Source organism: Buteo buteo, chromosome 8, assembly GCF_964188355.1.
Source record: "Buteo buteo chromosome 8, bButBut1.hap1.1, whole genome shotgun sequence".
Taxonomy (NCBI): Eukaryota; Metazoa; Chordata; class Aves; order Accipitriformes; family Accipitridae; genus Buteo; species Buteo buteo.
In genome coordinates this window covers 46,610,130-46,625,578 of record NC_134178.1, presented here as the reverse complement: position 1 = coordinate 46,625,578, position 15,449 = coordinate 46,610,130, and the positions used below count along the sequence as shown (strand labels likewise).

Here is a 15,449-nt window from a genome sequence, read left to right as displayed (position 1 = left end):
TGGTCCCGGCCCCGGCCCCGGCCCCGGTCCGGTTCCCTCCCCCGGAGCAGTGTTCCGGGCCTGGCAGAGCCCCGGCACCTCGTCGCCCGACGGGGTCTTTCCCTCGTCCGGGGGTCCGGCACGAACCCTCCCTCTGGCAGGGGTCACCCAGACCCCCCCGACGAGGCGGCTCGTCAGAGGTTGTGGTTTCGTCGCGCGGAATCCACGCACGCTTTTGGGACCGAGCCCCACGGCGTGGAGAAGCGCTTTGGAGGCGAAGGGCTGCCCGTCTCCCACGGCCCCTCCGGGGTCAGCCGGACCCTCACCCACGGCTGGGACCGCAGCCGGCACCGGGCAGGAGAAGGTCCGTCTCCCGCACGCTGCCTCCCCACCACCCTTCCGAGAGTTTTGTGCGGGGCAAGAGCCGGCTCCAGGCCTCGCCGCTCACCGCTCTGACGGCGCGGGCGGTCGGGGACCTTCCCCCGGAAGGCTCTGTCGGCTTTCCCCTTCGGGCGAGAAGTTTGGGCCGTCGTGTTTCACGCAAAGTTCGCACTGGAATCAACGGTTTGCACCCGCGAAATGAGGCGTTACGGGTCAGGGTCTTTTTGGAGAGAATTGAATGGTTTTCAAGCCTGGGGTTGCCCCAGAGCAATACCTTTTGCTGAGCAGTATTAGAAAGCACAGAGGCCGCTCCTGCTTAGCTGTAGGCAGCCCAAGTCTCCCCTGAAACAGACAGGAAAAGTTTTCACCCAGTCTCCCATGACAACTCCTCTACGGGCTCCGTTCCCTTCCCTGGGCTGCTGAGCATCTGCTGCCTTCCAGACGCGCTGACAAGAAAGGGATGGAGAGGGAGGAAAGGAGCCTCGCACGTTCCGCGTTTCCCTTCCAGAAGCCTGTGAAGCTTCATTAAACATTGGGCCAGTCATTTTGTTTCTATGGAAACAAAATTATCACTAATATATTATTTAAAAAACAGACACACGATTGACACTCCAAATATAGAATTTTAATACCATTCTGCACCTGCCTCGTCTCTTAGGGCAGGGCGGATGGGAGGGTGGAGTTCACAAAGGGACGGGATGGGCGAGGGTGCCAAGTGGCGGTGGCAGCGGCGGGTGTGTTTGTATCCTGAGAGCAGGCACAGGCTGTCCGTCTGTCTGTCCGCTCCCTTCTGCAGGTCTGTCCCACTTCTTTTTCCCCCACCAGCGCGGGGTGCCGTGTTTCCTGCCTGCTGGTGAGAAAGATGAGAATGCAAATTAGTGATCGGGTCCCAGGATAAAGGGAACACTTGAAGTTTTATTTAAAAATTGTGATGGCACGGCACGTTTCTGACGCTGTCTCTCATAGTTTGGGATCCTGGAAGGTCTGTGCCTCGCAGGCCTCAAGGGTCCTTTCGCCACCCGGCGCCTGCTCGCCGTCCTGCAGGTGCCAGGCTTCGTTGCCCGCCAAGGAGCAGCGCCGTGGCCGGTCGGCGTTCTCCTCCTCTCTGCTGCCGAGGGAGAGGCGGCGATCGCGGCGCGATGCGAGCGGGAGACGGGAGTGCCGTGGGCTGCAGGCTGGGGTGGGTTGTGGCGTCTCGTCGATGAACGTGGTGATCTCATCTCGGAAGAAGCAGGCGCTGGAGCTGGAGCCGCGGGGCATCAGCCCCCCTTCCAAAAACTGCCGTAGGGTCGTCAGCTCATCTTCTGGGGGCCGCCGGCGGTGCTGGTAGTCGTGCAGCTGAGGAGGCAAGAAGCCAGGGCCTCCAGCCTTGCGGGGGGTGGAAATGCGGATGTCGTCAGATGAAGACCACTTGTGTAGGAAGGATGGAGCGGAGCGGTGGGCGGAGAAGATGTTAGTCTCATCATGTGACATTCTCCGGGAGATAGGGACCTGGAAAACAGAGAAGGAGGCAGGTGATGGAAGACTCGAAGAGACAGAACGGGAGGGGAGTAGCTGAGACTTTCTCGGAGAGGAGAGTCGAGACGACACACAGGCGTGGGAGACTGACAGAGAAAGAAGTGGGTTGTGGGGCTGCCCCTGCTAGCTCTCGGCTCACCTGCAGGTAGTGCACCTTGTCCTGGGGCAACAACATGTGGTGCATGGGTAGCAGCTTGATGTCCCGGGAGTCCCGCTTCACAGCTGCAGCACCGTTCGCATCAAACCTCACTTTGCAGATCCTGCCATCGCCATAATCATCGCACACACCATCTGTTGGCAGAGAGGAGAACGGCAGTCAGCGCTTTTCAGCCAGAAGAGGAGCGTTAACAGGGCACCATCCTAACGCTTGTCTGACTTCTGCTGCCCTACTTGCTGCCCTCGGGGCTCCCCCTGAACAGGGACCTCATCTTTCTGCTCGCAGCAGCACTAAAGCACCCAGAGACCGCCCTGTTCCTTCTGCCTCGCTTTTGAATCGCTCGCTGCCAGAACTTGGACCTTTGGATCAGCGAGTTGGGCTGAGGCCCGGCGTGTCACTTTTGCTGTGGTTTGGCAGCCGTACACATCCTCGCTACTCTTGCATCTACTGTGAGGGGTGTTGCACTAATTTTTGCTGGATGCTAGTGAGTCCTCAGGCAGCAAGCGAGTGGCAGAGCCTCCTCCAGAATAAATTTTCTCATGGGTGCTAACTCCAAGCTATAACGTGAATCCCACCTAGCCACCCACAACGCTGCTCCTAGTGCCGTCGGGTCCTTTCCCCAAGACAGACCCCTCCTTCCTCTGTAGTCTTTTGGGGAGGGCGTCAGTGAAGAAAGGTGACTGTGGGGTGGCGAGGAGCTTACCATCATCTCCGTCTTCCTCAGACATGATAGCCACACACTGCTCCCACACGGTGCGGAGATCTGCTCGGTAGCGCTCGCAGGACCAGATGAAGGAGGGGAGCAGCAGGGTCTGCACCATGGAGCACCAGAGCACAGCCAGGACCATCCAGGTGGGGGCCGTATCGTAGCGCAGGCTAAAAAAGCTCACAACCTTTGAGGTAAGAGAGAGAAACAATGCCGAGAAAGAAGACAGAAGTGGGGATCAAGGGAGAGAGGTAACGGGAGTCAGTTCTGTAGCAGAACGTAATCTGTCTGTAAAGGGCTCGTCAAGTAATTACACCGTGCCTCTCTGAAAAACTGTTCCTGGGGTGTTACCCCAGGTTTGCTGAACCATATATCGAGCTGTCATATCTCTAATATGAGACCTGGTGTTAGTACCCCTTCTTTCCCGTGCTCATTATGAGCTGGAGCTAAATAGGTGCTAACAAAGGACGCGGCCACTGGAAAAAAAAAAAAAAAGCTGCGAGTAAGCTTCTGTTCTCTTAATGGCTCCCTTTGAGAACTTCCCCAGCTCTCCAGTTTTGCAGAGAATCAACCAGCCAGCCAAGACCTGAATGCTGACTACGACCATACAAGCAGAAGGAAAAATAAAACTGCCTGCAACAGCTTTTAAAGCTGGTGTATCGTTCTCCAGAAGCAAACTGGAGAAACAGGAATCTCCTTGTTTTTACTGAGGTAGATCCCCCAGTAAGTTTGCAGAATAATTTCCTCTCCTCTTAGCCACTTAAAACTTCACAGTGGTTTTAGCTGTGTGGTGTGTATTCCCCAGGCTTAGACTCGTCTTAAAATGCTGCTGCGGAAGGATGGGAGAATTACTGCAATCTTTTTAAAACTGGCCCTCGGAATAACACAGATTCAGATGCGGCAACTCTGCGGCTGGTGGACGGAAGACAGAGTTTCTTCTCTGAAACTTGAGAGAAACGGAAATCTAGTTTAACTGCAGACTCTGAAGGGAAAGGGAGGACTCGCTGCTTACCAAGATGGGCACCCCGGTGAGCGTGTCGTACAGGAAGACAATAGCGCTGATGAGGTTGGTCATCTGCAAGGAGGTCTTGGCTGACTCAGAGCCATCCAGCGAAGACCTCCTTTTGCCTCGTACATCCTCCACTACGATGGCCGGCACGTTGAAAGTGGTGTGTGCTGATGAAGAGCAGGATGACGCTTCCTCCGCCCTCTGATGGCGGCACCGCCGGCGTCTTCTGTGTGCCCACAGGGTCTGGTAGAAAGTGATACCCACGCACACCAAGCCCATGACGATTCCTCCGAGCAGCAGGAGGCTAAAGCAGACACCGAAGCCCAGCCCTATCTTGCTGACAATGAACTGGCAGCCGCGGGCATAGTAGCGCTCGCCGTTGTTGTGCCAGCCGATGGAGGGCAGGGTGGAGAGGATGAACGACACCATCCAGATACCCATGACTGCGTGCAGAGCCTGCTTCTTGGCATTGCTCAGCCGGTAGTTGACCGGCCATCTCACCATCCACATGCGGTGGTAGGAAAGGGAGGCCACCGTGAAGCAGGTGGCCAGCGCCAGGGTGTAGTACGTGGAGACAAAGACCTTGCAGATGCTTTCGTTCCAGTCGTAGTCGGAGGACTCACGCCGCAGCTGCACCACGGCGTAGGTGGTGAGGGGTACTGCTGCCATAAGGATGTGGGTCCCAGCAAGGAAGCACAGCAGCAGCTCCAGGGGCTTGTGTTTCTGTTGCTTGGCCGTGATGCTGAGTATGATCCAAGAGTTGGCCAACAGGGCTAACATCCCACATGCCAGCCACCACAGTGAGTTGTTGTGCAAGGTGGACTCCGAATCAGAGTCCCCCATGCTGCCACCCCTGCTAGGCTGCACCCTGTCCCTGCCGCTGGGATTCGGTAAGAGGGTGGGTGGGACGCCGCACTGGGGGGCCCACGTCCCTCCTCATCTGCCGCTGCTGCTGCGATGCGAGGTGTGCGCACGCTGGAGGGGTTCCTCAAGGCATTGCCACCAGGCGCTAGGCGGAACAGCCGTCAGCTCTGTCTCACTTCCAGTCCTCCCTCTCCCTTCTGTTTGCTTATATTTCTTTCCCTTGTTCTAACTCGTTCACCTGTTTTTTCCCTTGTTCTCTTTCTTTTTCTTTCTTCCACCTTCTTTCTCTCTCTTTCTCATGAACACTTGCCAGTGCTTCTTCCCTCACTCGCTTGGGCTCACTTCTTTTTTTCCTCCCCATCTATTTCATCCCCCTCCTCCGCTCTTCCCCCACAGAAAAAGCTCTCCTTACTTCATGTGCCCACCAGGCACCTTCTGTCTCAGGGACCCCCTTCTGCTGGGACTGGTGAAGGCCACATGCAAACAGGGACTGCTGGGGACTCCAAACAGTTTGGTAGTAGCAAGAGCCTGCTGCCCAGCGTCCTAGTGAATGAGGAGCTAGCCTAGAGTTTCAGAGATGTTGGAAGGCAGGACAAAGGTCCTGCGGAAACGGTGAGGGCGGCACGTACACCATGTATAATCCCCCTCTCACCAAACGCCACGCTCGTGGCAAGGTCGAGGTTCCTGCCAAGGCTGTCAGACAGCCATCAGCGGAGTGTGAAGGGTGAGGAACAAGATTCAGAGGGTTCCCTATTCAAGACCTCTCGGCACCCTCAGCACATTGTCCTTTTTGCTGCCCTCCAGGGCTCAGCCTGCTCTTTCAGGCTTCCCTGCGCAGCGCAGGGCAGAGCTGGCAAACAATAAAGAGATGGCGAGGAGGGGAAGATCCTTTTCAAAGGTTCCCTTGGAGACTCAGGGCATGAGGTTCACTGTAGAAGAGAGAAAAGAGAAGTAATTTAAGATCATTCTATCCCCCCGGATCTCTCTCCCTCCTTGCCCACACAAACACCTTGCCATGATTTAGGCTGTGCCGAGCACTCCCTGCGTCTTTCAGGGAAGAGAAGAGCCAGATTTGCACCAGTCCCTGCACACCTCAGGCCGGACTCTGGCCCCCAGCAACTCCTTCGAGTGCTGCCGAGACACCCTGTGCTCCCTGCCCTTCCAGTCTGACGCTCCCCACCCAAAGCGTTACGAACGCCGTTTCTGTGATGGAAGGCCTGATCCGCATGGCTCCCTGCCATTCGGGTCACGCCGTCCCCGCGCGCCCGCTCCGACACCCCTCGCTCCTGCCGTACAGCTCCCACGGCTCCGCCGGTCTTTGGACCTCAGCTTTTCTCCGCCAGTGCTCTGGATTTTAACCTGCCGCTCCCGTCCCGTCCCATCCGCGGGTGCGTGCCACCGCTCCAGCAATACCTGCCATCCCGCAGCCTTGAAGCACAAGTCATTCGGCCGCGCGCCTCGCCCACCTAGCGCGTTTCGGCTTGAGCAGCTCTGGTCCCCAGACACCCCACCGTTACAAACCCAGCGAACGAGACTGCTAACCTAGTCCTGAGACTACTTCGCCTTTGCCAGTGACCCCCGGTGCTCCCAGCTCAGACCCCCTCTCCTCTCTTCGTCTATAGGGGACGCCCAGTATATTCCAGGAAGGTATAGGCCCGCTCCGTGCCTTGACCGGAGCAGACGTAAACTTAATCGTTCTGTGGATGGCTCTGTGCCCTCCCAGCCTGAGCTAGCGGCTCCGTTCCCACCCCTCGCCTTCCTTCTGCTTCTCTGTATTTTCTCACCCTCTCTGTAACCACCTGAGGCTTTTCCACCTTTGCTCCCTGCTTGGAGCAGTTTGCCATGACTGGGTTGGCGATGCCCCCGTTCTGCCCCGCTTCATCCTTCTTCCCCCAGTGCCGTGGCTCTCGCAGTTAGGCCCGTGGCCTCTGGAGACGGTTTCGGAGCTAGCCGGCCCTGATAATCCCAGGGGAACGAATTTCCTTGCAGCATCTCCTTCTGCCGCCCTTCCCACCCGGCTCGTTCTGGTGGCCCACGCCGTTCCCTGGATGAGGCAGGAACCCTCCCGCCTCTGCTGCCTTCGGGGCCCAATTCTGCTCCGAGCTGCGGATCTCCCGCTCCCGGAGACTCCCGGAGAGCCCCGGGGCCGATGCAGGATGGCCAGGTCGGGGAAAACCCACCCTCCCCTGGCCCTGCGCCCCGGCCGGAGCCCCCCGCCCCGCTCCGCGCTTCATCCCACCGGAGAGGAGAGATTCCCGGGGCTGGTGACTCCCCCCGCCCCGCTCCCCGCTTCATCCCACCGGAGAGGAGAGATTCCCGGGGCTGGTGACTCAGGGGAAGGCAAGGGCGCGGGGTGGGGTCTGAGGGGAAGATGACCCAGAATAATCGCAAGGCAGCGCGGAGAAGCCCGGGGGGGCCGGGGGATGCGGCCGGTCGGTCGGTCGGTCGGCCCGGGGCCGAGATGCGGTGCTGCCGCCCGGGCCACGGCCGCGGCTCCCGCAGGGGCGGAGGGGCCGGTAGGGCCGGAGAGGGCGAGGGGGGATCCGGCGGCGGCGGAACGAAGCGCGGCGGCCGGCCGGGGCCGGGGCCGGGGCCGGGGCGCGGCCGTCCCCGGCGGCGCCGCCCTGCGCGCAGCGGAGCGGAGCGGAGCGGGGGCCGGCGGCGGCGGCGGCGGCGGGGGCCGATGGCGGCGGCGGGGGCCGCGGGGACCCATCTTACCTCTCGCCGGAGCCGAGCGCTGCCATGGCGACGGGCGCCCCGCGCGGGCCGTGCGCTCGCCTCCGCCCGGTTCGCGACCGGTGGCCGGGGGCCGGCCCGCCGCGGCGGACGCCGTGAAGAGCAGCAGCCGCCCCGGCCCCCGCGCTCCGGCCGGCCATCCGCCAGGCGGGGCGACGGCGGGGGGAGAGGGGCGGGGAGCGCCGGCGGGAGACGGCGGCGGGAGCACCGCCGGGCCGGGCAGCCAGGGGGCGGGACGGGCGGACGGGCGAGGGGGCCGCCGCCCCGGCCCCGGCCCCGGCCCCGGTGCCGGTCGCGGTCCCGGTCGCGGTCCCGGTCCCGGCTGCGGCCGGCCGTGCCGGGGGACGGGCGGCTGCCGGAGCTGCGCTTGGCCAGGGCCCAGCCGATGGGGAGGCTGTGCTGGGGGACCCCGGCCGGTTCCCCCTCGTACCGGTCCCGGTCCCGGTTCAGACCCCGGTCCTTGGCCAGCCCCGGCCGATGGGGAGGCTGTGCTGGCGGAGCCCGGCCAGTTCCCCGTCGTACCAGTCCCGGTCCCGGTTCCGGTTCAGATCCCGGTCCTTGTTCAGCCCCAGCCGATGGGGAGGCAGTGCTGGCGGAGCCCGGCCGGTTCCCCCTCGTACCGGTCCCGGTTCAGATCCCGGTCCTTGGCCAGCCCCGGCCGATGGGGAGGCTGTGCTGGCGGAGCCCGGCCGGTTCCCCCTCGTACCGGTCCCTTGCTGCCCCACGGGAGCGAGCCTGGCCGCCCCCCAGGAAGACGAGCGGAGGGGTGCGAAGGTGGCGGGGTCCCCTTCCCGAAGGAAGAGGGGTTATGAGGAGGCACCCAGGCCGTGTGAGATGCCGGGAGGATGGGTGAAAGGCGAAGAGCTAGCCACGGCAGAGGGGCCTGCGGGGATGCGCGGGTGCATCTGCTGCCCGGGGTGAGCCGTGGTAGCAGAGCTGATGAGGTTTGCTCGGCTGCTGGGGTGGCCTCTTCCATCACGCAGCCAGCAGCGTGGTCCTGCAAACAGGGGAAGGGGAAGAGGGGGAAGGAGAGGGAGCGGGAGTAGCGCTCGGAGGAATGGGTTGGTGGCGTCAGAGGGGTAAAGCTCCCCCTCAAGCTGTGTCACCTCAGTGAGGGCAAGCCTGGCTAGAAGGTCTTCACAAGGCAACAGACGTCTCATTTTCCTGTGACTGTCTTGCTGCTGAAGCGATGGCACCAACACCATCCTTGTCTCTGTTCCTTTTAGGAACAGGTGTCTCTACGCTCCTTTCCTCCATCAGAACGGGGGCGGGATGGGAGTCTGCGTTTCTGGACGGTCAGGGTGCAGCTGCATTAGCACCTCAGTTTGGATCAGGCGAACATGAACAATTTAGGTGAAAGGACCTGCAAGATGTGCAGCAGATGTGCTCTGAGGACAATGAGAATTCAGCTTTGCTTTGGGCTAGGGTTAGTCTGACGTAAGCCCCCGGACAGTTACAGCGTGGCCACTAAGTCCTCAGCATCGGCTGTTTTCCTCTGCAGACCTGCTCCTGCTGCATCACCCTGATTGCTAAAGCGGACCTGACCCTACGGAGCCAGGGTTTGCTCAGCTTTATCACCCCCTCTGCCAGGGCAGACTTCATACGTCATTCTAAATATTGGTTGAGGGGATCCCAAGTGCCTTGGATACCAAGGAATTTCATCTGAGGTTTGTATGGTCAGCAGGAGGAGTGATTCCTGAGTAAAAAAGCTGGAGGTACTGCTGGTTCTCAGGTCCAGGGGCAGCAGCGAAGGCAGTTCCAGAGGTATAAAAGAGATCATCTCTGAGACAAGAGCTGTTTGCATTGCACTAGCCGTTCTTTCAGAGACAGTGAGTAGAATCAGGAACCACTAGAATAGATCCAGCTTTGCGTCAGGTAGGTGATAAGAGAGGTTTTTGAGGAAGGTGGGTGGCAACGATGCCGCCGTGCTCTGGCTATTCTTTGGCATGCGGGAACTGCCGCGGTGGAACAGCCCCGAGGTTCATCTCGTGGCCAGTCCAGCAACGGCAGGAGCCAGAGACGTGAGAAGGGACAGTTTCGCCCCCCCCCCCCCCCCCCCCAGTCATTTCTTTACAACTTCTATCATTTGCAGGAGGTTTACGCCTTGAAGTGAGAAGGTCTATATCCACAAATGTAAACATTTGTGCAGCTCCAATTGTGTCATTTGTATGAATTACTTAATGTGATAACTTCCACGTTATCATCCTTTTCTGATTCAGAAGTTGAGTCTCCTTAGCGTGAGTTGTTAGCCTGCCTGCGTGGGTGAATAAATCCTCTTGTTATCTCAGGGAAACAGCAAACGAAGCTTCCGGCAATTTCCACGCTGCCTGCCTGCCTCAGCTCTGCTCAGGTAGGGATGTCCTGCAGCCCAGCATCTCTTCATGGCTTGGGCTACACCTGACAGAGATTGGTGAGCAGAGCTGCATGGGGACAGGTCCTCCTATCTCGAGGAGGCTTCTTGTGTTTGCAGATGTGGCTGGGTTCTTAGTTTGAGTGAAAGCACAAAATTGAAGATTTACTGCGAGGCGGAACGAGCTTTGGGGGAAGAAGAAGAGCTTTCACCCTAGGGCTGTCACGCTCCTAAGTAGATGCTTGTCCGTCCATCCATCTCATCTAAATGGATTTCAAAGACTCTATTTGCCTAGGATTTCCAGACACCTGGTTTCAGTGGTTTTGGCAGGAGGTGGGTCACAACTGTATATGTGCTGCACACTGACAATGCACATGCCAAGGAGTGCCAATGCTCGGATCTGGAGATCCTGAGGCCCCACGGTACAGGGTTCCCTGTGTACCTAAGAAGCCCAGGCTAGAAGTGAGACTCCCCCCTTAGACTCATCCCTTAGAAGGGCTCATAGAGCTGGGAGCAGTTTTTAATTCCTACAGAGCCAGGCTGGACTCTGACCACTGATCTTGCCATCTAAAGGCTCAGTGGCTCACTAAAATATCCTAGGGCATCCAGGCGCAAAGAAACACCACTGTTGCAATGTCAGGGTAAGAAATGTTTTCTGGAAAAGTTGGTTGCGTGAAGATCAGTTATTTCTGGACAGCGGCTCTGCAGGTCCAGGGAAATGCTCTTCCCAGAGGTGCCCTGGATTCTTAAAGGAACAGAGCTCATTAGCCAAGAAACAAACACCAGAATCCTAAAACGAAAAGCATTAACAGAATAGTCAAATTCACTTCACAGGGCTTTGATGGTTTGCAGCTCTTACTCAGGACTTTGCTAGTGACCACGAGGGGTTTCACACGTGTTTCTTGCAGATCATGGATGCAATTAAGTCCATCCTCAGAGCCCCAACATGGCTTACACAGCCTCTTGTGAGGCTACGCTGGTGTGCTTGCAAGCAGGTTTCCTGGCATCTTTCCTGGCTCTCTGAGCAGGGTGTGTTTAATGGCTAATAAGAATCCAGCCAAGCAGATACGTTAGCATATTCCTTCAGAAAAGACAGTGACTGCAATGTAGATTTGTCATATCCAAACCTTAGATTCTATTTCTAGCACTGTACGGAAAGATTTAGTGAGGTTTCTCGGATAATTTGTCTGCAAAATGGGCAAGCGATAATAGCTCACATCAGGGGACAGACAACTAATGCTCATCATGAGCTACGCAGAAATATTAGGGGCTTGCAATGTAAATACTAGGATTTGAACTTGTGGATGCTTGTTTACAGCTGAATGTTTTTCCTTACACAGCTGGGCACCTTTTAAAATACTTTTTTCCTCTGTCACACACATAAATATTTGTATATGATATTTTCCTTGAGAAAAGGAAGTACCAGGGTAGGCTTGTCAAATACATGGTTGTTATGACGCTGCATGCCATTTGGCAGAGAGGTATGTATCCTCCTGCTTCCCCTTACCTGCCCGGTGTAATGCTTTGCATGTTCTTCTCTTCTCTATGTTACTGACACGTTTTTCATCCCTCCTGCCCTGTCAGCCTCACTGATATCCCAGTGCAGCGAGTGCCAGTCTGTGAAGGATGTAAAAATGTCATTTCAGAATTTAATTACACCACTTTCCAAAATTACTGAACACTTACTTGTTTGTTCTCATACACAGAAAAGGTAATTATGAGCTCTTGAATCATTAATCTGGGAACCTACGATATCTGGAAGGAGCTGAAATGATTTCTTTTCTTTGGGTTTGTATCACAGAATTGCAATTTTCATTTTACCACCTGTTCCCCTAGCTTGTCTAGATAGGTCTGAGGTTTCTCAAACCAGAACAATCTTTTCTTAATTAAAAAAATAGGCTGAGATTTCAGAAGCGCCGCTGACACGCTGGGTGCAGCGGGCCCGTGCTGCAGAAGCTCTCTGGCTCCCCTCGTCATTCCAGCTGGCGTGGTGGCCCCTCCGGAGCCGTGGTCCTCACAGAGCCAGTGTCACTGTTAGTGCTGTTCATCTCCAGGCCCTCACCTCCACACAGCACACAGAGAAGCTCAGAAGAGGGACTCGTCAGCACCAGAGCCCGAAACAGCCACTTTAACACCAGCCAGCTCCTGCCGAAAGCATTGCGGAGCTGGGGCTTCTCCTGTGTTCCCTTTTGATTCCTTGCCCACGAGGCAGTCTCTGCCACCACCTCTTGTTCTGCTATTCTCTCATTCTCCAAATCTGGAAGCACCTCTAAGGCTTGGCCAAGCTGGCTAGAAAATGAACCGGAGGAGAGCCAGAGACTCCTTCAAGGGGCGTGCTGGGGAAGAACGCTGACAGGCGTGAGGCGAAGGCAGCCCGCTGTGGTTTGGAGGTGCTGCTTGGATGGGGGTGCACTAACGAACCCCGGGGTCCCTCCTAGTAAACACGCACTTGGGAATACTCTCGGAAAGGAACCAGTCCAGAGCTGGGCATCTGCAGGGGTCTGGTATTCCTGCTCTACCCTCACCTCCAAGAAGGGTGGATGGAAGCTACTCGCTCTCTGCAGCTGCATTAGGCTGATGAGCCCCTCAAATGGACGCCAAAACCCGTTCTTTTTACTTCCCCTGAGACAAAAGGAAATTAGAAGAGGCTGAAGCGCACAGCTTCCTCCCTTCTAGACCTTGGGAACACTCAGAGAAACACACGGGGTCATTCAGCTCTGAAGGCTGAGGGTGTGAGTGCTTCGCTGCAGAGCCTGCGGGGAGCATGAGTCACATGGATGCCTCGGCAGATCCGGGCTGACGGCATCCTCCGAATCACCGCCTCGCCGTGCATTCAAAGAGCAGAAATAAACTGGGAAGCGGGAGGGGCTGGGGGAAGTAGGGCTGTGGGCCGGGGTTATTTCAGCCCATGTGTTTCTAGTTCAGCAGAACTGGACAGGGCGGTGTATTCTCAGCTGTGTCCAAGTCCCTTCCTGCGCGGGAGCAAGCAGGTCTGTGGGTCCTGACAGGGGACCATGCATTGGAGGTGGGTCCAGAGGACTGAAGCATGTGCTTTTTCCCCTTCTGCAGACCAGAAACATGGTGAACAGTAGTACCAGAAAAACCAACATGTTAGGGAAAACCAGCACTTCTCAGGTTTTTTCTAAACTCTTGCTTTCTGTGACGTTTCCACATCACTGCACGGAGCTCTTGCTGCCGTTGTCATTTTGTTAGTAGTGCCATGTATGCCCTTCTGAGTCCTGCCATCATTTTAGGGTTACTCTGATGAGCTGTCACCACACGATAAAATATGTCTGTCATTGTGTTTGCTGCTTTGTAGAGTTGTACATCGCTGTGGTTTGCGTCGTGCAGAGGCATTATGCCCTCGCATAGTGTAGCTACACCCTCGTGACACCTAGCAAAGGGAGAAGTCCTCAATGCCTCCTGAGAAGGAAAACCAGGATACATGCAACGCAGCCTGTACAGCCCTGGTGTGCTACAAGGAAGGGACCACACAAAAGTGATCTGATAGGGACACCTGGCTTTTCATCTCTGTCTTCAGTGCCTCGTAGGAGCGCTGTTGCCGCAGTGTTACCTGCTGCACGGGCTGTGAAGACAGTGTGTTGTCTCAGAAAGGGAGCGTGCTGTTGTATTACCGCAGCCCAGGCCTGGGCAAGATGTTACTGCAGTCCATTCCAGCTGGGGACTCATCAGGTACATCTGCATCCACGCTTACGTTTTGTGCAAGCTTGTTCTTATCTGGTCTGAACCTCCACCTCCGTACTGCCTTGAAGCCCACACTGAAGCTTTCAGTATTACGCTCAGATGGAAAGCAAAGCCCATCTAGAAATTGCTCTGTGGATGACTTCTCTCTCTCAGTCAGGGCAGCCTGCGCATCTAGGGAACAAAGAAGGTCGCCATGTGAAAAGTTACAGACAGGAGAGCTGCCATAAAAAGAGATTTATGAGATCGGAGCCTAGAGTGGTTTGTGCCTGCAGGTGAGTTTCGAGTAGAGTAGGGCAGGGTCACGACTGCTGAAATCATGAGACTTACTGAGGAAATGTGCAGTGTTGAGGAACAACACTTATCAATTTTGTTACGCCCATCCAGATGGGAGAACTGGAAGCTGTGCATCTGTGGATGCAGCCATGCACTTACAGGCATCCCAGTGGCACCATCATGCCCACTGTAACGCCAGCCGGGCCACCTGGAAACGGGTGGAGAGACCTTCTGCATCCATGGCGAGGGTGTGAGCCCGACCGCGCTTCGCAGGTCGGTCCCAGCTGTGAATGGGGACACAGCCTTCGGTCGCCTGTGGGGACTCAACGCGCCTCTTCCAGCCCTTGGAAGAGAGCAGAACCGGGGTTGCTGAGCTGAGGGTCACGTATCCAGACGGTACCGCTCCTCGCCCGGCGAGAGGACCATCATGGCTTGGAGACTGCACTGCTGCCTGCTAGTGTGAGATCAGGGCTGTGCTGGGGCTGGCCTGCTGCCTCCTGGCTTCGAGAGCTGCGGGCAACGCTGTCAGGCAGCGCAGACTCTCCGCGCTCTCCGAGCCACCGGTGTGGGCATTCTTTGCTACCCATGCGTTTCATCCCGAACAGGCCAGGTTTGATGGACCCTGTGCTGGAGGCCAGGTGGGCCCTATTAGCTTAGTCTTTTTTTATCAGGCTGATCGTCTCGTCGAAAAAGTCAAGGCTTGCGTTTTTAGGTACAGAGGGGGTTGGTTCAGCTGCCAGAGCCTCAGGTGAGCATCTGAACTGCTGGAGATGGCCGCAGTGCCGGAGGAGCTCATGATGGATGCGCACCAGCGTGCTGCTTTGTCCCACCTGGGGATCGGGTGGTGCAGGATAATCCCTCTGCTCCAGACACCCATGTGAGTGGGAAGAGGAGCAGACTTGGGTACTCGAGCAGTTATTTAAGGAGAAGGGTCTGGGCTGCAGGAGCAGGGGTTGGTTTTGGTTGAGGGGACTATGCCAAGCACTTTGTCATGATCGTTACATCGACCACCACTGACCCTGCGCTCATTTTCCCTCGTGCAGCTCCCCAAACTGACTTCTCCTTAAGCCCTGATGATCTGTTGTTTAGCAGACGGATGGGTCTCAACTGGCTCCCAAGGAACGCTGGCAGCTCAGGGACAGGACAGGAGCAACTCCATGCACCGGGATACGGACCGAGGCTTTTCCGGAGTTAATGTAGTTTTGTGCGCACAAGCACAAGCTACGGGAAGGAAAACGGCACTAGCGCGGGCCTTCGTCACCCCTGTTTGTGTGAGGACGATGGTGAAGGAGCAGGCGTGACACCGGTGGGGGCCCACACCTGCTGCCACAGCTGCCTGGGGCTGCGTCCCCGCTCCAGGGGAGAGACGGGGTTGTGGGGAGGAAGGTTTCCCCCGGCTCACAGGTGTTGTCTCTGCCGTTGGTGCTACCTGTCTTTCCTCTGTCAGTAACGGCGTGATGCTGGCGTGACTGCTACAGAGAAGCCCCCTCCTCCAGTAACGGGGTGTCCTGGGGGGGGGTCTCCGCCGCGGGGAGCCCTTCCCACAGCCCAGTGCCCCTCTCTGCCTCTCCCCAGCAAGCCCAGCGCAGGTGAACAAACCTGGACTGCAGCCAGTGACAGCTGTAGGAACTCAAGGCCTTTTTGACCCGCCGCTAGCAGACGGTAGAATAACTTCTCTATATACAAGGCTTCTGTGTATATATTTTAACGGTATTTTTCTTTCAGGACATTCTGGCATCTCTGCAACACGCTTTTACTTCCATCCTAAGTT

At 57.1% G+C, this 15,449-nt stretch overlaps 1 protein-coding gene across 2 annotated transcripts; it reads right to left on the bottom strand.

Annotated features, from left to right (window-relative positions):
* Positions 1 to 964: 964 nt before the first annotated feature.
* GPR162 (G protein-coupled receptor 162) lies at positions 965 to 7,556 on the bottom strand. Of its 2 annotated transcripts, none has more exons than XM_075034559.1 (5): positions 7,333 to 7,556; positions 3,754 to 5,543; positions 2,739 to 2,928; positions 2,018 to 2,169; positions 965 to 1,851 (listed from the first exon to the last, which is right to left on the bottom strand). In XM_075034559.1, exons 2-5 carry the CDS (start codon positions 4,591 to 4,593, stop codon positions 1,321 to 1,323), a joined length of 1,713 nt encoding a protein of 570 aa, XP_074890660.1. In that variant the 5' UTR covers positions 4,594 to 5,543; positions 7,333 to 7,556; the 3' UTR covers positions 965 to 1,320. The 2 variants fall into 2 exon arrangements, with proteins under 2 accessions (XP_074890660.1, XP_074890662.1); XM_075034561.1 differs by having other exon boundaries at positions 2,033 to 2,169.
* Between the last annotated feature and the right edge of the window lie 7,893 nt (positions 7,557 to 15,449).